Source organism: Salvelinus alpinus, chromosome 27 (genome assembly GCF_045679555.1).
Source record: "Salvelinus alpinus chromosome 27, SLU_Salpinus.1, whole genome shotgun sequence".
In the NCBI taxonomy this organism is placed as follows: Eukaryota; Metazoa; Chordata; class Actinopteri; order Salmoniformes; family Salmonidae; genus Salvelinus; species Salvelinus alpinus.
Genome location: NC_092112.1, coordinates 5,631,838 through 5,655,818, shown reverse-complemented (window position 1 = coordinate 5,655,818; position 23,981 = coordinate 5,631,838). Strand labels below are relative to the sequence as shown.

General features: G+C 43.3%; 1 protein-coding gene across 1 annotated transcript in view; it reads right to left on the bottom strand.

Annotated features, from left to right (window-relative positions):
- Window positions 1-3,660: 3,660 nt before the first annotated feature.
- Window positions 3,661-23,981, bottom strand: part of LOC139555918 (ras-related protein Rab-10) — a 57,587-nt gene continuing 37,266 nt past the window's right edge. Inside the window, exons 3-6 of the mRNA XM_071369291.1 lie at window positions 22,868-23,006; window positions 14,458-14,547; window positions 5,142-5,243; window positions 3,661-5,056 (exon numbers count right to left, since the gene is read on the bottom strand). Coding sequence (XP_071225392.1) covers window positions 4,970-5,056; window positions 5,142-5,243; window positions 14,458-14,547; window positions 22,868-23,006 — 418 coding nt within the window. The 3' untranslated portion in view covers window positions 3,661-4,969. The remainder of the gene's footprint in view (window positions 5,057-5,141; window positions 5,244-14,457; window positions 14,548-22,867; window positions 23,007-23,981) is intronic.

The window sequence follows — 23,981 nt, the reverse complement described above, 5'->3', positions numbered from 1 at the left end:
GTTACTGCTTACCTTTAGAAGGCATCATGTTAATGTTACTGCTTACCTTTAGAAGGCATCATGTTAATGTTACTGCTTACCTTTAGAAGGCATCATGTTAATGTTACTGCTTACCTTTAGAAGGCATCATGTTAATGTTACTGCTTACCTTTAGAAGGCATCATGTTACTGCTTACCTTTAGAAGGCATCATGTTACTGTTACTGCTTACCTTTAGAAGGCATCATGTTAATGTTACTGCTTACCTTTAGAAGGCATCATGTTACTGTTACTGCTTACCTTTAGAAGGCATCATGTTAATGTTACTCCTTACCTTTAGAAGGCATCATGTTAATGTTACTGCTTACCTTTAGAAGGCATCATGTTACTGCTTACCTTTAGAAGGCATCATGTTAATGTTACTCCTTACCTTTAGAAGGCATCATGTTACTGCTTACCTTTAGAAGGCATCATGTTAATGTTACTGCTTACCTTTAGAAGGCATCATGTTACTGCTTACCTTTAGAAGGCATCATGTTAATGTTACTGCTTACCTTTAGAAGGCATCATGTTAATGTTACTGCTTACCTTTAGAAGGCATCATGTTACTGCTTACCTTTAGAAGGCATCATGTTACTGCTTACCTTTAGAAGGCATCATGTTAATGTTACTCCTTACCTTTAGAAGGCATCATGTTACTGTTACTGCTTACCTTTAGAAGGCATCATGTTAATGTTACTCCTTACCTTTAGAAGGCATCATGTTACTGTTACTGCTTACCTTTAGAAGGCATCATGTTACTGCTTACTTTTAGAAGGCATCATGTTAATGTTACTCCTTACCTTTAGAAGGCATCATGTTACTGTTACTGCTTACCTTTAGAAGACATCATGTTAATGTTACTGCTTACCTTTAGAAGGCATCATGTTAATGTTACTGCTTACCTTTAGAAGGCATCATGTTAATGTTACTGCTTACCTTTAGAAGGCATCATGTTACTGCTTACTTTTAGAAGGCATCATGTTAATGTTACTCCTTACCTTTAGAAGGCATCATGTTACTGCTTACCTTTAGAAGGCATCATGTTAATGTTACTGCTTACCTTTAGAAGGCATCATGTTACTGCTTACCTTTAGAAGGCATCATGTTAATGTTACTGCTTACCTTTAGAAGGCATCATGTTACTGCTTACCTTTAGAAGGCATCATGTTACTGCTTACCTTTAGAAGGCATCATGTTAATGTTACTCCTTACCTTTAGAAGGCATCATGTTACTGTTACTGCTTACCTTTAGAAGGCATCATGTTAATGTTACTGCTTACCTTTAGAAGGCATCATGTTAATGTTACTGCTTACCTTTAGAAGGCATCATGTTAATGTTACTCCTTACCTTTAGAAGGCATCATGTTAATGTTACTGCTTACCTTTAGAAGGCATCATGTTAATGTTACTCCTTACCTTTAGAAGGCATCATGTTACTGTTACTGCTTACCTTTAGAAGGCATCATGTTAATGTTACTGCTTACCTTTAGAAGGCAACATGTTAATGTTACTCCTTACCTTCGGCTGGTGGAGGTCCTGTAGAACTATGTCCAGATAAAACGTCTGGAGTGAAAAAGTTGAATGAAAAAAGTCAAGCAAGGGAAGAAAAAAAAAAATATAAAATTGTAATTAAAAAGTAAAAACCGTAAAGTTGGCAGGTAGCAAAGTAACGTTAGCAACAAACTGCACAGCGGCACATAAATAAGTCCACAAGTTGTTACCGGAGGTGAAAGGTTTTCTAATTTGCCTTGCACTCCTGGCTTTTTGAGTCTCCTCGTTTTTTCTGGTTTAGGAGCTCTTTTAATTCCAGAGTTACCCACGGTTTATTATCGAGGAAGATGTTGATTTTCTTTTTGGGAATAACGAGATCCTCAGAGAAACGGATGTACTCAGAGACTGTATCCGCTGCCTCTTCCAGGTCATTGGTCCGTCACCCAGTCAGTGGACTCAAAACAGTCCTGGAGGAATTCAGGAGTCCAGCTTTTAATCTCCACCTTTTTATCCTCGCTGCAGAGATGAGCTGAACCATGCTATGATCCAACCCCCAGGATTGGCTAGTGCCTTCAGAGTAGGTGTTCCCAAACTGAAAAAATTAAATAATAAATGCTAGAATGTGCCAATAGGATCTCACTAGCTCGTGCTTGGCTCCGCCCACCTCCTTGCTTGTTCTGCACTATGGTTTATTTGCTCCTATTGGAAATGTTATGCTCTGATCGATCTTGGGTTAGTTATTTTAAAAAAATGGCTGCCATTTCCTGGTTGCTAAAATTCAGTTTGTGACAAAACAAGTGTAGTGTAGAGAATCATTGTACCATCTAAACAGCTGTGAAATATATTTTCCATAAACAAAAATATTGTATTTTCAGCTGTTTGAAGCTGGTGTTCAAAACCGAAAGTAAAAGATAGAAATTGCACACATAGAACAGATCTACCACTTCTTAGACCTCCTTTCAATGAGAATGACAGATCTATAACACACATTCCTATGTGAATTGCATCACTGGCTGGTATAGCAACTGCTCGGCCTCCGACCACAAGGCACTACAGAGGGTAGTGCGTACGACCCAGTACATCACTGGGGCCAAGCTTCCTGCCATCCAGGACCTCTACACCAGGCGGTGTCAGAGGAAGGTCCTACAAATTGTCAAAGACTCCAGCCACCCTAGTCATAGACTATTCTCTCTGCTACCGCACGCAAAGCGGTACTGGAGCACCAAGTCTAGGTCCAAGAGGCTTCTAAACAGCTTCTACCCCCAAGCCATTAGACTCCTGAACACCTAATCAAATGGCTACCCAGACTATTTGCATTGTCCCCCCCCACCCTCTTCTATGCTGCTGCTACTCTCTGTTATTATCTATGGATAGTCACTTTAATAACTCTACCTACATGTACATATTACCTCAATTACCTCTCTCGTCATTATTGGTAATCAGGCCTACAATGTGCCAACTTAAAGCCTATTTTTGCGTATTTTAGGGCCATTTTTCATACCAGCATACTTTGATCTCAAGTTGTGTGCATTGTACATAAAATACATGCAGGTTGGCAGGTCTGCATACATGCTAAGTTCAATACAACTGGGAACGAGCTCCGACAGGGAAAACTGGTTTGAACGGTCATCCAACTCGGAATTCCAAGTCGGGAACTCGGGCATCTTTCTAGAGCTCCAACTTTCCGACCTGAAGATCACTGACGTCATGAAGTAGTTCCCAGTTATCTTGAAAGCACCATTATTTCGTAAACGTCTGTTAACCCAAGAGTGGAGGAGAGTCATTTCATACAAGCACATTTGTTTCAACGTTTCTTCTCCTTGATTACCTTTAACTTTTGTTTCCCCCAAAGAGGCAAGCAGAGGACAGAGGCAAGCAGAGGACAGGGGCAAGCAGAGGACAGAGGCAAAACCAATTGGGATTCTCTTTTAGCCTGGTGGAACCAGCGTGATCACTGTTCATCGTTCACTTCATCCACAGTAAAACACAATGTTGAACCCAATGAACAGGCTGGTTGCACCAAGCGAACATGCTCTGTCAGACACACTAAGGAGCACGGTAATGAACAGGCTGGTTGCACCAAGCGAACATGCTCTGTCAGACACACTAAGGGGCACGGTAATGAACAGAAACACACCAGCGAGTCCAGTAACTTAAACAAGCTTATTTTTAATGGATCTGCAAAACTGTTTGAATTTTCTTGAGAACTTTCAATCTCCTTCCATACAGCCGAGAGAGTGTTCCAACATTACAGAAACAACGCATTACAAACGCTTCCAACCCAAACACATCTGCATGCATGAACAATTACACCCAATAAAGGAAAATAAATCAAATTGTAAAACAATCCCCCATCGTTAAGCAGACATCCTAACAAGCTGTTCTCTGGTTGGAGCAGACATCCTAACAAGCTGTTCTCTGGTTGGAGCAGACATCCTAACAAGCTGTTCTCTGGTTGGAGCAGACATCCTAACAAGCTGTTCTCTGGTTGGAGCAGACATCCTAACAAGCTGTTCTCTGGTTGGAGCAGACATCCTAACAAGCTGTTCTCTGGTTGGAGCAGACATCCTAACAAGCTGTTCTCTGGTTGGAGCAGACATCCTAACAAGCTGTTCTCTGGTTGGAGCAGACATCCTAACAAGCTGTTCTCTGGTTGGAGCAGACATCCTAACAAGCTGTTCTCTGGTTGGAGCAGACATCCTAACAAGCTGTTCTCTGGTTGGAGCAGACATCCTAACAAGCTGTTCTCTGGTTGGAGCAGACATCCTAACAAGCTGTTCTCTGGTTGGAGCAGACATCCTAACAAGCTGTTCTCTGGTTGGAGCAGACATCCTAACAAGCTGTTCTCTGGTTGGAGCAGAAATTCAAACCTTTCTGCTGGGCCTCACTATGGGAGGAGCAAGAAGATTAAACAAATTTTATTGGGTGGATGTGGCTCCGCCCCCGTCTTCCATATAAGGCACAGGACAAAATAAACCCTCAGTTACAAAACTCAAAATGACCAAACACGTCTCAGAAACCCACTAGTGTACAAAATGTTAGTCCTACATTTGTCTTTTTAGTTTTTTTATTTTATTTATTTTCCTGACCGACGGTGAGGGGACCCGGGGGACTCAGGCAAAGAAAAGATTAAAAAGGTGACTGACTTCTTGACTCGCGTTTTGCAACCTTTAAAATAAAACAGGAAACATGATCTCTTATTACCAAAACTGATTTTCAGAAAGATGACATCAGACCATGAGGGGGACCATGGGGAGGGGGGGGGTACAGACCACGAGGGGGGGGGGGGGGGAACAGACCATGGGGGGGACCATGAGGGGGGGAAACAGAAGACTGAAGTGGTTAATTGTCAGTGAGAACAGATAGAGGGGACGAGTGTTAGAGAGACTGAGTTAGCGGTTAGAGAGAGTGTGTGTGCTTCCGTGCGTTAGTGTGTGTGAGGGACAGACAGGGTTGTTCTAACTGCAGCACTTGCTCTTCCATCCTGTGACTCCACTCCCACCGCTGATGTCCACGTTTTCACTGTTGGGCTCTTTGACGGGCGTCTGCAAAACACACACACACGTTATATATATATATACACACACACTATGCATACAAACATTCCATCGACACCATTATTACACACACCTTCCTGAGGATGTCTTCTGCTAGCGTGAGGAAAGCCTTCTCGATGCTGATGTTGGCCTTGGCACTCGTCTCAAAAAACCTAATACCATGTTCTCTGGCAATCTGAGAGAAAGAGAGAGAGAGGGGGAGAGAGAGAGAGAGGGGGCGCGAGAGAGAGAGGGGCGCGAGAGAGAGAGGGGGCGCGAGAGAGAGAGGGGGCGAGAGAGAGAGAGAGAGGGGGCGAGAGAGAGAGAGAGAGGGGGCGAGAGAGAGAGAGAGAGGGGGCGAGAGAGAGAGAGAGAGGGGGCGAGAGAGAGAGAGAGAGGGGGCGAGAGAGAGAGAGAGGGGGCGAGAGAGAGGGGGCGAGAGAGAGGGGGCGAGAGAGAGGGGGCGAGAGAGAGGGGGCGAGAGAGAGGGGGCGAGAGAGAGGGGGAGAGAGAGGGAGAGAGAGAGGGGGCGAGAGAGAGAGAGAGGGGGCGAGAGAGAGAGAGAGGGGGCGAGAGAGAGAGAGAGGGGGCGAGAGAGAGAGAGAGGGGGCGAGAGAGAGAGAGAGAGAGAGGGGGCGAGAGAGAGAGAGAGAGAGAGGGGGCGAGAGAGAGAGAGAGAGAGGGGGCGAGAGAGAGAGAGAGAGAGGGGGCGAGAGAGGGGGCGAGAGAGAGAGAGAGAGAGAGGGGGCGAGAGAGAGAGAGAGAGAGAGGGGGCGAGAGAGAGAGAGAGAGGGGGCGAGAGAGAGAGGGGGCGAGAGATGAAAGGAAAATATTAGAGGGTTGGTCCCAAAATAAGGCAGGTCTCCTGTGAGACAGGAATCAGGTTTCCTTACAACCTTTAACTGTGTGTGTGTTCTTGTATTGCACAAGCTCAAGCTAGTGTAATTCACGCCACAGCGTGTATGTATGCATGTGTATACACAGTACCAGTCAAAAGTTGACACACTTACTCATTCCAGGGTTTTACATTGTAGAATATTAGTGAAGACATCAAAACTATGAAATAACACATATGGAATCATGTAGTAACCAAACAAAGTGTTAAACAAATCAAAATATATTAGACATTTTGAAAGTAGCCACCCTTTGCCTTGACATCTTTGTATACTCTTGGCACTCTCTCAACCAGCTTCATGAGGTAGTCACCTGGAATGCATTTCAATTAACTGGTGTGACTTGTTAAAAGTTATTTTGTGGAATTTATTTCCTTCTTAATATGTTTTTCAGTTGTGTTGTGACAAGGTAGGTATACAAAAGATATGGAGTTGGTCTTAGACCAAGAACAGCTCAATTAAGCAAAGAGAAATGACAGTCCATCATTACTTCAAGAAATGACGGTCAGTCAACCTGGAAAATTTCAAGAACTTTGAAAGTTTCTTCGAATGCAGTTTCAAAACCCAAGCGCTACGCTTAAAAACGGGCTCTCGTGAAGATCGTCACAGGGAAGGAAGACCCAGAGTTCTCTGTTGCAGAGGATAAATTCATTAGAGTTACCAGCCTCAGAAATCGCAGCACAAATAAATGCTTCACAGACTTCAAGTAACAGACAAATCTCAACATCAACTGTTCAGAGGAGACTGTGTGAATCAGGCTTCCATGGTCAAAGAAACCACCACAAAATGATACCAATGAGACTTGCTTGGGCCAAGAAACACGAGCAGTGGACATTAGATTGGTGGAAATCTGTCTTTTGGTCTGATGAGTCCAAATGTGAGATTTTTGGTTCCAACCGCCGTGTCTTTGTGAGACGCAGATTAGGTGAACAGATGATCTCTGCATGTGTGGTTCCCACCGTGAAGCATGGAGGAGGTGGTGTGATGGTGGTTTGCTGGTGACACTGTCAATTTATTTAGAATTCAAGGCACACTTAACCAGCATGGCTACCACAGCATTCTGCAGCGATACACCATCCCATCTGGTTTGCGCTTAGTGGGACTATCATTTGTTTTTCAACAGGACAATGACCCAACACACTTCCAGGCTGTGTAAGGGCTATTTGACCAAGAAGGAGAGTGATGGAGTGCTGCATCAGATGACCTGGCCTCCACAATCATCCGACCTCAACCCAATTGAGATGGTTTGGGATGAGTTTGACCGCAGAGTGAAGGAAAAGCAGCCAACAAGTGCTCAGCATATGTGGGAACTCCTTCAAGAGGGTTGGAAAAGCATTCAAGGTGAAGCTGGTTGAGAGAATACCAAGAGTGTGCAAAGCTGTCATCAAGGCTAAGGGTGGCTACTTTGAAGAATCTATTTTGGTTTGGTTAACACTTTTTTTGGTTACTACATTATTCCATAGTTTGTGTCTTCACTATTATTCTACAATGTAGAAAAAAGAAAAACCCTTGAATGAGTAGGTGTGTCCTTTTGAATGTACAGTATACAGTGCATTGGGAAAGTATTCAGATCCCTTCACTTTTTACACATTTTGTTACGTTACAGCGTTATTCTAAAAGTGATTATTGTTTTTATTCCTCAATCTACACACAATATCCCATTATAAAGCAAAATCCGGTTTTTAGAAATGTTAGCTAATTTATTAAAAATAAACTGAAATATTACATTTACATAAGTATTCAGACCCTTTACTTTGTTGAAGCACCAGCGATTACAGCATCAAGTCTTCTTGGGTTTGACGCTACAAGCATGGCAAACCTGTATTTGGAGAGTGTCTCCCATTCTTCTCTGCAGATCCTATCAAGCTCTGTCAAGTTGGATGGGGAGCTCTCCGGAGATGGCGATCGAGTTCAAGTCCAGGCTCTGGCTGGGCCACTCAAGGACATTCAGAGACTTGTCCCGAAGCCACTCCTGTGCTGTCTTGGTTGTGTACTTAGGGTCGTTGTCCTGTTGGAAGGTGAACCTTCACCCCAGTCTGAGGTTTGGAGCAGGTTTTCATCAAGGATCTCTACTTTGCTCCGTTCATCTTTCCCTCAATCCTGACTAGTCTCTCAGTCCCTGCCGCTGAAAAACATCCCCACAGCATTATGTTGCCGTCACCAAACATCAAGTATGATCAATGGAAACAGGATGCACCTGAGCTCAATTTCAAGTCTCATAGCAAAGGGTCTGAATACTTATGTAAATAAGGAATGCTTTTATTTGTAACACATTTGCAAACATTTCTAAAAACCTTATTTTGCTTTGTCATTATGCGGTATTGTGTGTAGATGGGAAAAAAATAATTCAATCAATTTTAGAATAAGGCTGTAATTTAACAAAAATGTGGAAAAAGTCATGGGATCTGAATACTTTCTGAATGCCCTGTGTGTGTCGCAGGATATCCAGTCGGTAATAACCAGCTTTTGGCCCCCAAAAATTAAATATAAGCAAAGAAATAAAATGAACTAATTGTCCGGGAGAATAATACATTTCCCATTGTGAAATAATACTTTTTAGCCTCTTCAGTGATGGAAAAACCAGTCCATGGAAATACATTTAACCGGTTATGCTTATCAGTCTATAGGTAACTTGCATAATTTAGTGGAATTAAATTGGCGTGTGTATATATATATTCCTCGTGTTATTTATCATCTTTAGAGACAGAGCATTTTAGAGGAACACAAACATATTTCTGAGGCTATTGATTAGAAACACCCGCCATTTGTAATTCTCAACTGGTCATTGAAGCGTGAAAACGGAAGGCAGGGTTCATCAGCGCGTCACACAGCACTTTGCAACGCGCTGGAGACACAACGCATTTTGAAAACATGTAGTTGATTAAACATATGGCTTATTAAATTGTGAGGAACCTGAGCGTTTTACTACATTTGAGGCTTTACCTTCAAAGTAGCCTACGCAAAATCACACCATATCCGGAGACTAATGTGTTATACAGACTTCCATATGTCATTGAAACCAATAGCCTAATGTGTTATACAGACTTCCATATGTCATTGAAACCAATAGCCTATTGTGTTATACAGACTTCCATATGTCATTGAAACCAGTAGTCTAATGTTTTATATGTCATTGAAACCAATGTCTATAATGTGTTATAGACTTCCATGTCATTGAAACCAATAGTCAATTTACTCTCACGTTCTATTGTTTTTCAACTTTGTTTCATTGTCTGGAAGCCAGATGCACAATCGTGTGTAGCCTACTGTACATTGCTGCACTAATAATGTGAAGAAATAATACTTGATCAACATTTTAAGCTAAAAGTTCTGATCTGTTGCATCAGACTCATTGCTTTGTTAAGTTATTTTACGTAGCCTAGGCCTATTGGTTGTATGAATTTGGGATCTACTGTCCCAGTGTGTTTGGAATAGACAAGCCAACCAATAGAACAACTTCCCTACTATGGGGACAGTAGATTGACATAGCCTTATGGATGTGCCACCTACAAGCCTAGGGGAAGCTTTCCCTTAGTAAATGTAATTAAATTGCCAAAATGATATTGCCTAATAAGCGATTTTTGTCCTATCTACACAAAAATACAATTCCTGAAGTGGAAGGCAGCGCTCTGCAAATACCAAATGATTGTTGAGTTGAAACTGTCAGTGAAAAGTAGAGGCCCAGTCAGGCATGTAACAATATTTCAAAATTACAGGAAAACATAGTTTGGCAAGAAAATGGTTATTGCTGTAAAGGAGACAATGAAAATACTCTAACCTGTTATTTAGTCGAGCTAACAACAGTAGGCCTATTTCCCATCTTATTGGCACCAGTGGAGAACGTTCTCAACTGGCCTACCTGGTTAAATAAAGGTGAAATAAATATTGGCACCAGTGGAGAGCGTTCTCAACTGGCCTACCTGGTTAAATAAAGGTGAAATAAATATTGGCACCAGTGGAGAGCGTTCTCAACTGGCCTACCTGGTTAAATAAAGGTGAAATAAATATTGGCACCAGTGGAGAGCATCGGCCATATCCCCGGTTAGGGCGCACTGTGCATGTGGCCGACCAGCTCGATTCAGTCTTATGTAGCAAAATGTGAAATGGTGTTTATTTTTACATTGGATGAAAGTAGAGACTAAGAGCTAGAAAATGTTATGTCATACTATATAGTTGAGGAACAACGGGAAAGTAATTCTGCTTTGAAAGTTGATAAAGTCGTACCCTCACTTTTGAGAAAATGGCCCTTGAATCTTTTGGGACTTACTGGAGAGCTCTTCTTTGTCTACACCAATTCAGTCTCGCTCACACACTCTTAAGCTTTAGCCCCACCCATCTCTTTAAGGATTCACATGATTCACTAAAGGCTGGTTTATACCACGGGTGTTTAATTTAATCTGGAGTGCCAGAGTGTGCTCTGGGCTTTCGTATACGCAGAGCGTTGTCAGATAGGCCTTTCGTAAATTCATAGCGTTTCACTCTGGGAGCGTTCAGACGCTTTGGATGAAAAGTAGGGTTGATCCGAGCGTTATGACGTAACAGCAGTTAAGCACCCAAAGCTAACTGGCTAATGTTGGCTAGTTTGCTAGCTACTTTCAGACACAAATGCGAGAACAGCTCACTGACCATTTCACTCGCCCTAGCAGAGCTGGTAAGGCTGTTTTCATGCTATCCAGAGCGTTGGTTACTAACTGTGCTGCTGGCAACAATGTAGTTACGCTTTTTTGCCAACGTTTACTGACACCGGCCATATTCAAAGGGTTTTGAGCGTTCGTAAATTCGTCAGTTATTCTGAATTTACCAGCTACGTCTATCGGCAGTTGTCAGAGTGACAAACATTCTATTGAAATAGTTACTAGCATATTGGAGTCTTTTGAATAGACATGTAGCTAGCTAAACAATGAACCACAATCCCAACTCATAATGTTACTACCCTGCATGAATCTGCAGGTAGCTAACCAAACAGGTTCAATGTTAGCTAGCTAACATTAGATATTAGGTTATAACTAGCAATGGAAATGGCTCTGAGATAAAAAATAATATTACATCATACATGTAACATTAGCTAGCTAGCCAGCCAGCTAACATTAAATAGCTAGCTAACAGTACACTAACTTGAAATGAAAACTACTTTGATAAAATATTGAAATGTGTAATATCTGAAAATGTAGCTAGCTAGACTCTCTTACCCGTATGAATGGATGCTTCTCCCTCTCTGGCACGGATGAATGGATGCTTCTCCCTCTCTTACCCGTATGAATGGATGCTTCTCCCTCTCTTACCCGTATGAATGGATGCTTCTCCCTCTCTTACCCGTATGAATGGATGCTTCTCCCTCTCTTACCCGTATGAATGGATGCTTCTCCCTCTCTGGCACGGATGAATGGATGCTTCTCCCTCTCTTACCCGTATGAATGGATGCTTCTCCCTCTCTGGCACGGATGAATGGATGCTTCTCCCTCTCTTACCCGTATGAATGGATGCTTCTCCCTCTCTTACCCGTATGAATGGATGCTTCTCCCTCTCTTACCCGTATGAATGGATGCTTCTCCCTCTCTTACCCGTATGAATGGATGCTTCTCCCTCTCTGGCACGGATGAATGGATGCTTCTCCCTCTCTTACCCGTATGAATGGATGCTTCTCCCTCTCTGGCACGGATGAATGGATGCTTCTCCCTCTCTTACCCGTATGAATGGATGCTTCTCTCCCTCTCTTACCCGTATGAATGGATGCTTCTCCCTCTCTTACCCGTATGAATGGATGCTTCTCCCTCTCTTACCCGTATGAATGGATGCTTCTCCCTCTCTGGCACGGATGAATGGATGCTTCTCCCTCTCTTACCCGTATGAATGGATGCTTCTCCCTCTCTTACCCGTATGAATGGATGCTTCTCCCTCTCTTACCCGTATGAATGGATGCTTCTCCCTCTCTTACCCGTATGAATGGATGCTTCTCCCTCTCTTACCCGTATGAATGGATGCTTCTCCCTCTCTTACCCGTATGAATGGATGCTTCTCCCTCTCTTACCCGTATGAATGGATGCTTCTCCCTCTCTTACCCGTATGAATGGATGCTTCTCCCTCTCTTACCCGTATGAATGGATGCTTCTCCCTCTTACCCGTATGAATGGATGCTTCTCCCCCTCTTACCCGTATGAATGGATGCTTCTCCCTCTCTGGCACGGATGAATGGATGCTTCTCCCTCTCTTACCCGTATGAATGGATGCTTCTCCCTCTCTTACCCGTATGAATGGATGCTTCTCCCTCTCTTACCCGTATGAATGGATGCTTCTCCCTCTCTTACCCGTATGAATGGATGCTTCTCCCTCTCTTACCCGTATGAATGGATGCTTCTCCCTCTCTTACCCGTATGAATGGATGCTTCTCCCTCTCTGGCACGGATGTCATGGTTGCCTGAGATTGAAGATGTATAAAACACCCCTCTCCGGATTACAACAGCCTGTGTTGTCTCTTTTTGACTCCGTCTGCATATTTGCAATCAAACGCCAGAACCTTCTCCGTCTCCTTAGCTTTCATATTCTAATTCCACTGATTTCAAAACTCGGTCCTCCAGGAAGTGGAGAGCAACACTGATGCAGTTCTACTAAGTGCTGTCTTTCAAACAAGCTAAATTAGAAAGGATTACCTGGACATACTGACCAGCTCATATTATAGACAGGATTACCTGGACACACTGACCATCTCATAGACAGGATTACCTGGACACACTGACCATCTCATATTATAGACAGGATTACCTGGACACACTGACCAGCTCATATTATAGACAGGATTACCTGGACATACTGACCATCTCATAGACAGGATTACCTGGACACACTGACCATCTCATATTATAGACAGGATTACCTGGACACACTGACCATCTCATATTATAGACAGGATTACCTGGACACACTGACCAGCTCATGTTATAGACAGGATTACCTGGACACACTGACCATCTCATATTATAGACAGGATTACCTGGACACACTGACCAGCTCATATTATAGACAGGATTACCTGGACACACTGACCAGCTCATATTATAGACAGGATTACCTGGACACACTGACCAGCTCATATTATAGACAGGATTACCTGGACACACTGACCAGCTCATATTATAGACAGGATTACCTGGACACACTGAGCAGCTCATATTATAGACAGAAGCGTTCTATATGGCAGACCAATCCGAACTCATCTCTCGGCATGTCCAGCCAACTCATTATCTCAGCCAATCATGGCTAGCAGGAAGGTTGCTGACTTTTTCGGTGGCTAAACCAACCAACTATTGTATTCGTATTTACAGATGACATACAAGTTTGTTATTAAAACACACAAAAGTTGACATGTTCCAGAAGCCATTTCTAGATAAAAACACAAAAAAAATTTTTTTTTAAGTTAACGTTGAAATATGTCTCCTGTGAAGTAGTGACGCACGACATCCACCTAGTTTCCTGAAACAAATCATATTCACTCCATCACTGTTGAGTCAGTGACACTTAAACGTTTAGATGGACGTCATATTAGATTAGTGTCTATCCTTTACATTGGTCTATTATATGGACAACATCATATTAGATTACTGTCTCTCCTCATTGGTCTATTATATGGACAACATCATGGTGTCTCTCCTTCTCATTGGTCTATTATATGGACAACATCATGGTGTCTCTCCTTCTCATTGGTCTATTATATGGACAACATCATAGTGTCTCTCCTCATTGGTCTATTATGCGGACAACATAATATTATATTAGTGTCTCCCCTTCTCATTGGTCTATTTTGTGGACAACATAAACAAGATGACTATCCATTCTACTCATCACATTATGAATAGTAGTCTAGTCTGCAAATGTGATGATGCATGGAATGCTTTATTATAAACGTGCATTATTGTGATGTGGACAGGTATTAAATGTAGACAGGTATTCCAACATCTAACAGGAAGGGACAGGTTGGAATACCTGTCCACATTTAATACCTGTCCCTTCCTGTTAGATGTTGGAATACCTGTCCACATTTAATACCTGTCCCTACCTGTTAGATGTTAGAATACCTGTCCACATTTAATACCTCTAACAGGTAGGGACAGGTATTAAATGTGGACAGGTATTAAATGTGGACAGGTATTCTAACATCTAACAGGTAGGGACAGGTATTCCAACATCTAACAGGAAGGGACAGGTATTAAATGTGGACAGGTATTCCAACATCTAACAGGAAGGGACAGGTATTAAATGTGGACAGGTATTCCAACATCTAACAGGAAGGGACAGGTATTAAATGTGGACAGGTATTCTAACAAACATCATTACATCCTCGACTTGCATGTTCTGTTCAGATGAATTACCATAACCTAAAGCACCGTGGGTGGACACCCTAATCAGGTTATGGGCCCAAAGCATATGGGTCCTGTATGTTTCTCAAATGTCAGAAAAATGTAAATGCTGCCGGTCTATATGTCCATTGTCATAACAGAAACCCTGTTGTGTTGTGTGTCTCACCTGCTCTCCCTTGGCTTTTGGTACCACCCTCTTGTCCTCCATGTCACACTTGTTGCCTAGCAGCATTCTCTCCACGTCCTCGTTGGCATGCTGAAACACATATTACAGACTAATCCAACAGCTGTAGACCTTACCGTGAAATGCTTACTTACAAGCCCTTAACCAACAATGCAGTTAAGAAAATAGAGTTAAGAAAATATTTACTAAATAAACTAAAGTAAAACATAAAATAAACAAGGGTCAATGTAAATAGTTTGGGTGGCCATTTGATTAATTGTTCAGCAGTTTTTTGGCTTGGGGGTAGAAGCTGTTAAGGAGCCTTTTGGACCTAGACTTGGCACTCCGGTACCGCTTTCCGTGCGGTAGTAGAGAGAACAGTCCATGACTTTGGTCTTAGACAATTTCTGGGGCCTTCCTCTGACACCGCCTAGTATATAGGACCTGGATGTCAGTAAGCTTGGGCCCAGTGATGTACTGGGCAGTACTCACTACCCTCTGTAGAACGGTCAGATGCTGAGCAGTTGCCGTACCAGGCAGTGATGCAACCGGTCAGATGCTCTCGATGGTGCAGCTGTAGAACGTTTTCAGGATCCAGGGACCCATGCTAAATCTTTTCAGTCTCCTGAGGGGGAATAGGTTTTGTCGTGCCCTCTTCACGACTGTCTCGGTGTGTTTGGATCATGATAGCTTGTTGGGGATGTGGACACCAAGGAACTTGAAGCTCTCAACCTGCTCCACTGCAGCCCCGTCGATGAGAATGGGGGCCTGCTCGGCCCTCCTTTTCCTATAGTCCACAATCTTCTTTGTCTTGAACGCGTTGAGGGAGAGGCTGTTGTTCTGGCACCACACGACCTGGTCTCTGACCACCTCCCTATAGGCTGTCTCATCAATGTCGGTGATCAAGCCTACCACTATTGTGATTTCAGCAAACTAAAATTCAGTGTTGGAGTTGTGCTTGGCCACACAGTCGTGGGTGAACAGGGAGTACAGGAGGGGACTGAGCACGCACCCCTGAGGGGCCCTCATGTAGAGGATCAGCGTGGCAGATGTGTTGTTACCTATCTTACCACCTGGGGGCGGCCCGTCAGGAAGTCCAGGATCCAGTTGCAGAGGGAGGTGTTTTTATTTATTTTACCTGTATTTAACTAGGCAAGTCCGTTAAGAACATTATTTACAATGAGCTCGGGATTCGATCCAGCAACTTTTCGGTTACTGGCCCAACGCTCTAACCACTAGGATACCTGGCGCCCTGTTTAGTCCCAGGGTCCTTAGTGATGATCTTTGTGGCACTTTGGTGTTGAACGCTGAGCTGTAGTCAATTTACAGCATTCTCACATAGGTGTTCCTTTTGTCCAGGTGGAAAAGGGCAGTGTGGAGTGCGATTGAGTCATCAGTGGATCTGTTGGGGCGGTATGCGATGATGGGCGAGCTTTGTATGCGTCTCTGTGTGTAGAGTAAAGGTGGTCTACAGTTTTTTTCAATCTGGTTGCACATGTGACATGCTGGTAGAAATGAGGTAAACCGGATTACAGTTTGCCTGCATTAAAGTCCCCGGCCACTAGGAGCGCCGCTTCTGGATGAGGGTTTTCTTGTTTGTTTATGGCCTTATACAGCTTGTTGAGTGCGGTCTTAATACCAGCATCGTTTTGTGGTGGTATAAAGACGGCTACGAATAATAGATGAAAACTCTCTTGGTAGATAGTGTGGTCTACGGCTTATCATGAGGTACTCTACCTCAGCCGAGCAATACCTCGAGACTACCTTAACATTAGACATCATGCACCAGCTGTTACTGAGAAATAGACACACCCCCACCCTTCGTCTTACCAGACATAGCTGTTCTGTCCTGCCGATGCACGGAAAACCCAGCCAGCTCTATATTATCCATGCTGTCGTTCAGCCACGACTCGGTGAAACATTAAAAACTAACATCTTATGTCCCGTTGGTAGGATAGTCTCGAACGGAGCTCATCCAGTTTATTCTCCATGATTGCACGTTGGCCAATAGAACGGATGGTAGAGGCGGGTTACACACTCGCCGACGAATTCTCACAAGGCACCCGGATCTCCGCCCCCTGAATTTTCTTCATGTGAATGACAAGGATTTGGGCCTTGTCTGGGAACAACATTATATCCTTCCTGTGACACTCAAAATAAAAAATATTTGTCCAGTTTGAGGTGAGTAATCGCTGTTCTGATATCCAGAAGCTCTTTTCGGTCATAAGAGATGGAGGCAGCAAAATTCTGTACAAAATAAGTTACAAACAATGCGAATACACACTAAATAGCACAGTTGGGTAGGAGACAGTAAAACGACAGCCATATACCTCTGGCGCCATTCAGATGACTGGTCTAACAAACCCCAATCCATCCTATTGCAGACTAACCAATCCCAATCCATCCTATTGCAGACTAACCAATCCCAATCCATCCTATTGCAGACTAACCAATCCCAATCCATCCTATTGCAGACTAACCAATCCCAACCCATCCTATTGCAGACTAACCAATCCCAACCCATCCTATTGCAGACTAACCAATCCCAACCCATCCTATTGCAGACTAACCAATCCCAACCCATCCTATTGCAGACTAACCAATCCCAACCCATCCTATTGCAGACTAACCAATCCCAACCCATCCTATTGCAGACTAACCAATCCCAATCCATCCTATTGCAGACTAACCAATCCCAATCCATCCTATTGCAGACTAACCAATCCCAATCCATCCTATTGCAGACTAACCAATCCCAATCCATCCTATTGCAGACTAACCAATCCCAATCCATCCTATTGCAGACTAACCAATCCCAATCCATCCTATTGCAGACTAACCAATCCCAATCCATCCTATTGCAGACTAACCAATCCCAATCCATCCCATTGCAGACTAACCAATCCCAATCCATCCCATTGCAGACTAACTAACCCCATCCTATTACAGACTAACTAACCCCAACCTATTACAGACTAACCCCATCCTATTACAGACTAACCCCATCCTATTACAGACTAACCCCATCCTATTACAGACTAACTAACCCCATCCTATTACAGACTAACTAACCCCATCCTATTACAGACTAACTAACCCCATCCTATTACAGACTAACTAACCCCATCCTATTACAGACTAACTAACCCCATCCTATTACAGACTAACCCCATCCTATTACAGACTAACCCCATCCTATTACAGACTAACCCCATCCTATTACAGACTAACTAACCCCATCCTATTACAGACTAACTAACCCCATCCTATTACAGACTAACTAACCCCATCCTATTACAGACTAACCCCATCCTATTACAGACTAACCCCATCCTATTACAGACTAACCCCAACCTATTACAGACTAACCCCAACCTATTACAGACTAACCCCAACCTAGTACAGACTAACCCCAACCTAGTACAGACTAACCCCAACCAAATACAGACTAAACCCATCCTATTACAGACTAACTAACCCCAACCTATTACAGACTAACCCCAACCTATTACAGACTAACCCCATCCTATTACAAACTAACCAACCCCATCCTATTACAGACTAACTAACCCCATCCTATTACAGACTAACTAACCCCATCCTATTACAAACTAACTAAACCCATCCTATTACAGACTAACCAACCCCATCCTAGTACAGACTAACCCCATCCTAGTACAGACTAACCTCATCCTAGTACAGACTAACCCCATCCTAGTACAGACTAACCCCATCCTAGTACAGACTAACCCCATCCTATTACAGACTAACCCCATCCTATTGCAGACTAACCCCATCCTATTGCAGACTAACCCCATCCTATTGCAGACTAACCCCATCCTATCGCAGACTAACCCCATCCTATTGCAGACTAACCCCATCCTATCGCAGACTAACCCCATCTATCGCATCCTAGTACAGACTAACCCCATCCTAGTACAGACTAACCTCATCCTAGTACAGACTAACCCCATCCTAGTACAGACTAACTAACCCCATCCTAGTACAGACTAACTAACCCCATCCTAGTACAGACTAACCCCATCCTATTACAGACTAACCCCATCCTATTACAGACTAACCCCATCCTATTACAGACTAACCCCATCCTATTGCAGACTAACCCCAACCTATTGCAGACTAACCCCATCCTATTGCAGACTAACCCCATCCTATTGCAGACTAACCCCATCCTATTGCAGACTAACCCCATCCTATTGCAGACTAACCCCATCCTATTACAGACTAACCCCATCCTTTTACAGACTAACCCCATCCTATTACAGACTAACCCCATCCTATTACAGACTAACCCCATCCTATTACAGACTAACCCCATCCTATTACAGACTAACCCCATCCTATTACAGACTAACCCCATCCTATTACAGACTAACCCCATCCTATTACAGACTAACCCCATCCTATTACAGACTAACCCCATCCTATTACAGACTAACCCCATCCTATTACAGACTAACCCCATCCTATTACAGACTAACCCCAACCTATTGCAGACTAACCCCATCCTATTGCAGACTAACCCATCCTATTACAGACTAACCCATCCTTTTACAGACTAACCCCATCCTTTTACAGACTAACCCCATCCTTTTACAGACTAACCCCATCCTATTACAGACTAACTAACCCCATCCTATTACAGACTAACCCCATCCTATTACAGACTAACTAACCCCATCCTATTACAGACTAACTAACCCCATCCTATTACAGACTAACTAACCCCATCCTATTACAGACTAACTAACCCCATCCTATTACAGACTAACCCCAACCTATTACAGACTAACCCCATCCTATTACAGACTAACCCCAACCTAGTACAGACTAACTAACCCCATCCTAGTACAGACTAACTAACCCCACCCTATTACAGACTAACCCCACCCTATTACAGACTAACTAACCCCATCCTATTACAGACTAACTAACCCCATCCTATTACAGACTAACCCCATCCTATTACAGACTAACCCCATCCTATTACAGACTAACCCCAACCTATTACAGACTAACCCAACCTATTACAGACTAACCCCATCCTAGTACAGACTAACCCCATCCTATTACAGACTAACCCCATCCTATTACAGACTAACCCCATCCTATTACAGACTAACCCCATCCTAGTACAGACTAACCCCATCCTAGTACAGACTAACCCCATCCTAGTACAGACTAACCCCAACCTAGTACAGACTAACCCCACCCTATTACAGACTAACTAACCCCACCCTATTACAGACTAACTAACCCCATCCTATTACAGACTAACCCCATCCTATTACAGACTAACCCCATCCTATTACAGACTAACCCCATCCTATTACAGACGAACCCCATCCTATTACAGACGGACCCCATCCTATTACAGACTGACCCCATCCTATTACAGACTGACCCCATCCTATTACAGACTGACCCCATCCTATTACAGACTGACCCCATCCTATTACAGACTAAACCCAACCTATTACAGACTAAACCCAACCTATTACAGACTAACCCCATCCTAGTACAGACTAACCCCACCCTATTACAGACTAACTAACCCCATCCTATTACAGACTAACCCCACCCTATTACAGACTAACCCCACCCTATTACAGACTAACCCCATCCTATTACAGACTAACCCCATCCTATTACAGACTAACCCCATCCTATTACAGACTAACCCCATCCTATTACAGACTAACCCCATCCTAGTACAGACTAACCCCATCCTAGTACAGACTAACCCCATCCTAGTACAGACTAACCCCATCCTAGTACAGACTAACCCCACCCTAGTACAGACTAACCCCACCCTAGTACAGACTAACCCCACCCTAGTACAGACTAACTAACCCCACCCTATTACAGACTAACTAACCCCACCCTATTACAGACTAACTAACCCCACCCTATTACAGACTAACTAACCCCACCCTATTACAGACTAACTAACCCCATCCTATTACAGTCTAACTAACCCCATCCTATTACAGTCTAACTAACCCGACCCTATTACAGACTAACCCCATCCTATTACAGACTAACCCCATCCTATTACAGACTAACCCCATCCTATTAGACTAACCCCATCCTATTACAGACTAACCCCATCCTATTACAGACTAACCCCATCCTATTACAGACTAACCCCATCCTATTACAGACTAACCCCATCCTATTACAGACTAACCCCATCCTATTACAGACTAACCCCATCCATTACAGACTAACCCCATCCTATTACAGACTAACCCCATCCTATTACAGACTAACCCCATCCTATTACAGACTAACCCCATCCTATTACAGACTAACCCCATCCTATTACAGACTAACCCCATCCTATTACAGACTAACCCCATCCTATTACAGACTAACCCCATCCTATTACAGACTAACCCCATCCTATTACAGACTAACCCCATCCTATTACAGACTAACCCCATCCTATTACAGACTAACCCCATCCTATTACAGACTAACCCCATCCTATTACAGACTAACCCCATCCTATTACAGACTAACCCCATCCTATTACAGACTAACCCCATCCTATTACAGACTAATACAGACTAACCCCATCCTATTACAGACTAACCCCATCCTATTACAGACTAACCCCATCCTATTAGACTAACCCCATCCTATTAGACTAACCCCATCCTATTAGACTAACCCCATCCTATTACAGACTAACCCCATCCTATTACAGACTAACCCCATCCTATTACAGACTAACCCCATCCTATTACAGACTAACCCCATCCTATTACAGACTAACCCCATCCTATTACAGACTAACCCCATCCTATTACAGACTAACCCCATCCTATTACAGACTAACCCCACCCTAGTACAGACTAACTTACCCCACCCTATTACAGACTAACTAACCCCACCCTATTACAGACTAACTAACCCCACCCTATTACAGACTAACTAACCCCACCCTATTACAGACTAACTAACCCCATCCTATTACAGTCTAACTAACCCGACCCTATTACAGACTAACCCCATCCTATTACAGACTAACCCCATCCTATTACAGACTAACCCCATCCTATTAGACTAACCCCATCCTATTACAGACTAACCCCATCCTATTACAGACTAACCCCATCCTATTACAGACTAACCCCATCCTATTACAGACTAACCCCATCCTATTACAGACTAACCCCATCCTATTACAGACTAACCCCATCCATTACAGACTAACCCCATCCTATTACAGACTAACCCCATCCTATTACAGACTAATACAGACTAACCCCATCCTATTACAGACTAACCCCATCCTATTACAGACTAACCCCATCCTATTACAGACTAACCCCATCCTATTACAGACTAACCCCATCCTATTACAGACTAACCCCATCCTATTACAGACTAACCCCATCCTATTACAGACTAACCCCATCCTATTACAGACTAACCCCATCCTATTACAGACTAACCCCATCCTATTACAGACTAACCCCATCCTATTACAGACTAACCCCATCCTATTACAGACTAACCCCATCCTATTACAGACTAATACAGACTAACCCCATCCTATTACAGACTAACCCCATCCTATTACAGACTAACCCCATCCTATTAGACTAACCCCATCCTATTAGACTAACCCCATCCTATTACAGACTAACCCCATCCTATTACAGACTAACCCCATCCTATTACAGACTAACCCCATCCTATTACAGACTAACCCCATCCTATTACAGACTAACCCCATCCTATTACAGACTAACCCCATCCTATTACAGACTAACCCCATCCTATTACAGACTAACCCCATCCTATTACAGACTAACCCCATCCTATTACAGACTACAACTAACCCCATCCTATTACAGACTAACCCCATCCTATTACAGACTAACCCCATCCTATTACAGACTAACCCCATCCTATTACAGACTAACCCCATCCTATTACAGACTAACCCCATCCTATTACAGACTATTACAGACTAACCCCATCCTATTACAGACTAACCCCATCCTATTACAGACTAACCCCATCCTATTACAGACTAACCCCATCCTATTACAGACTAACCCCAACATTGTATTATGTTGGGGTTAGTCTGTACTATGTTGTGGATGTTCTCACTATTCTGAATGTCTATAAAGAATCCAGATGTTGTTCTGGAATATGAACAGAAATGCTGGACATTTTGATCTCTTATTATGGTGGTGATTTGACAAAATGACAACATGGTCTTGAATTGGATTTCTGGTCTCGTACCCCTTGTCCCCCTCCCCGTCTGGGTCTTGACTCAGTCTCCATTTTCTCCAGTCTCTCTTTAGGTGGTCTCAAACACAGCACTGGTGTGTAGATGTGTGTGTATAATGTCCGTGTGTGTGTGTGCGTGTACCTCGTCGATGTTGCGGAGCCACTTGCTGATGTTCTCGAAGCTCTTGGCGTTGGTGATGTCATAGACCAGCATGATGCCCATGGCGCCTCGATAGTAGGACGTGGTGATGGTGTGGAACCTCTCCTGACCAGCTGTGTCCCTGTTAAACACATTATATATAAACCTCTCCTGACCAGCTATGTCCCTGTTAAACACATTATATATAAACCTCTCCTGACCAGCTGTGTCCCTGTTAAACACATTATATATAAACCTCTCCTGACCAGCTGTGTCCCTGTTAAACACATTATATATATATATATATATACACACACTACTCCTGACAAGCTGTCCCCTTGTAAAACACATTATATATAAACTACTCCTGACCAGCTGTCCCCCTGTTAAACACATATATAAACTACTCCTGACCAGCTGTCCCCTTGTTAACTTCTTATGGCTGGGGGCAGAATTGAGTAGCTTGGATGAATAAGGTGCCCAGAGTAAACTGCCTGCTACTCAGTCCCAGAAGCTAAGATATGCATAGTATTAGTATATTTGGATAGAAAACACTCTGAAGTATAACAGAACTCATATGGCAGGCAAAAACCAGAGAAAAAATCCAACCAGGAAGTGGGAAATCTGAGGTTTGTAGGTTTGCCTATCCAATATACAGTGTCTATGGGGTCATATTGCACTTCCTAAGGCTTCCACTAGATGTCAACAGTCTTTAGAACCTTGTTTGATGCTTCTACTGTGAAGGATGAGGGAATAAGAGCTGATTGAGTCAGGGGTCTGTCAGAGTACCACGAGCTCACTCAGGCGCTCCTGTTAGAGTTAGCTGCGTCCCATCACATTTCTACAGACAAAGGAATTCTCCGGTTGAAACATTGAAGATTTATGTTAAAAACATCCTAAAGATTGATTCTATACATTGTTTGACATGTTTCTACGAACTGTAACGGAATTTGACTATTCGTCTGGCCTGCGCGTCATCAATTTGGATTTTGGAACTTAACGCGCGAACAAAAAGGAGGTATTTGGACATAAATTATGGACGTTATCGAACAAAACAAACATTTATTGTGGAACTGGGATTCCTGGGAGTGCATTCTGATGAAGATCAAAGGTAAGT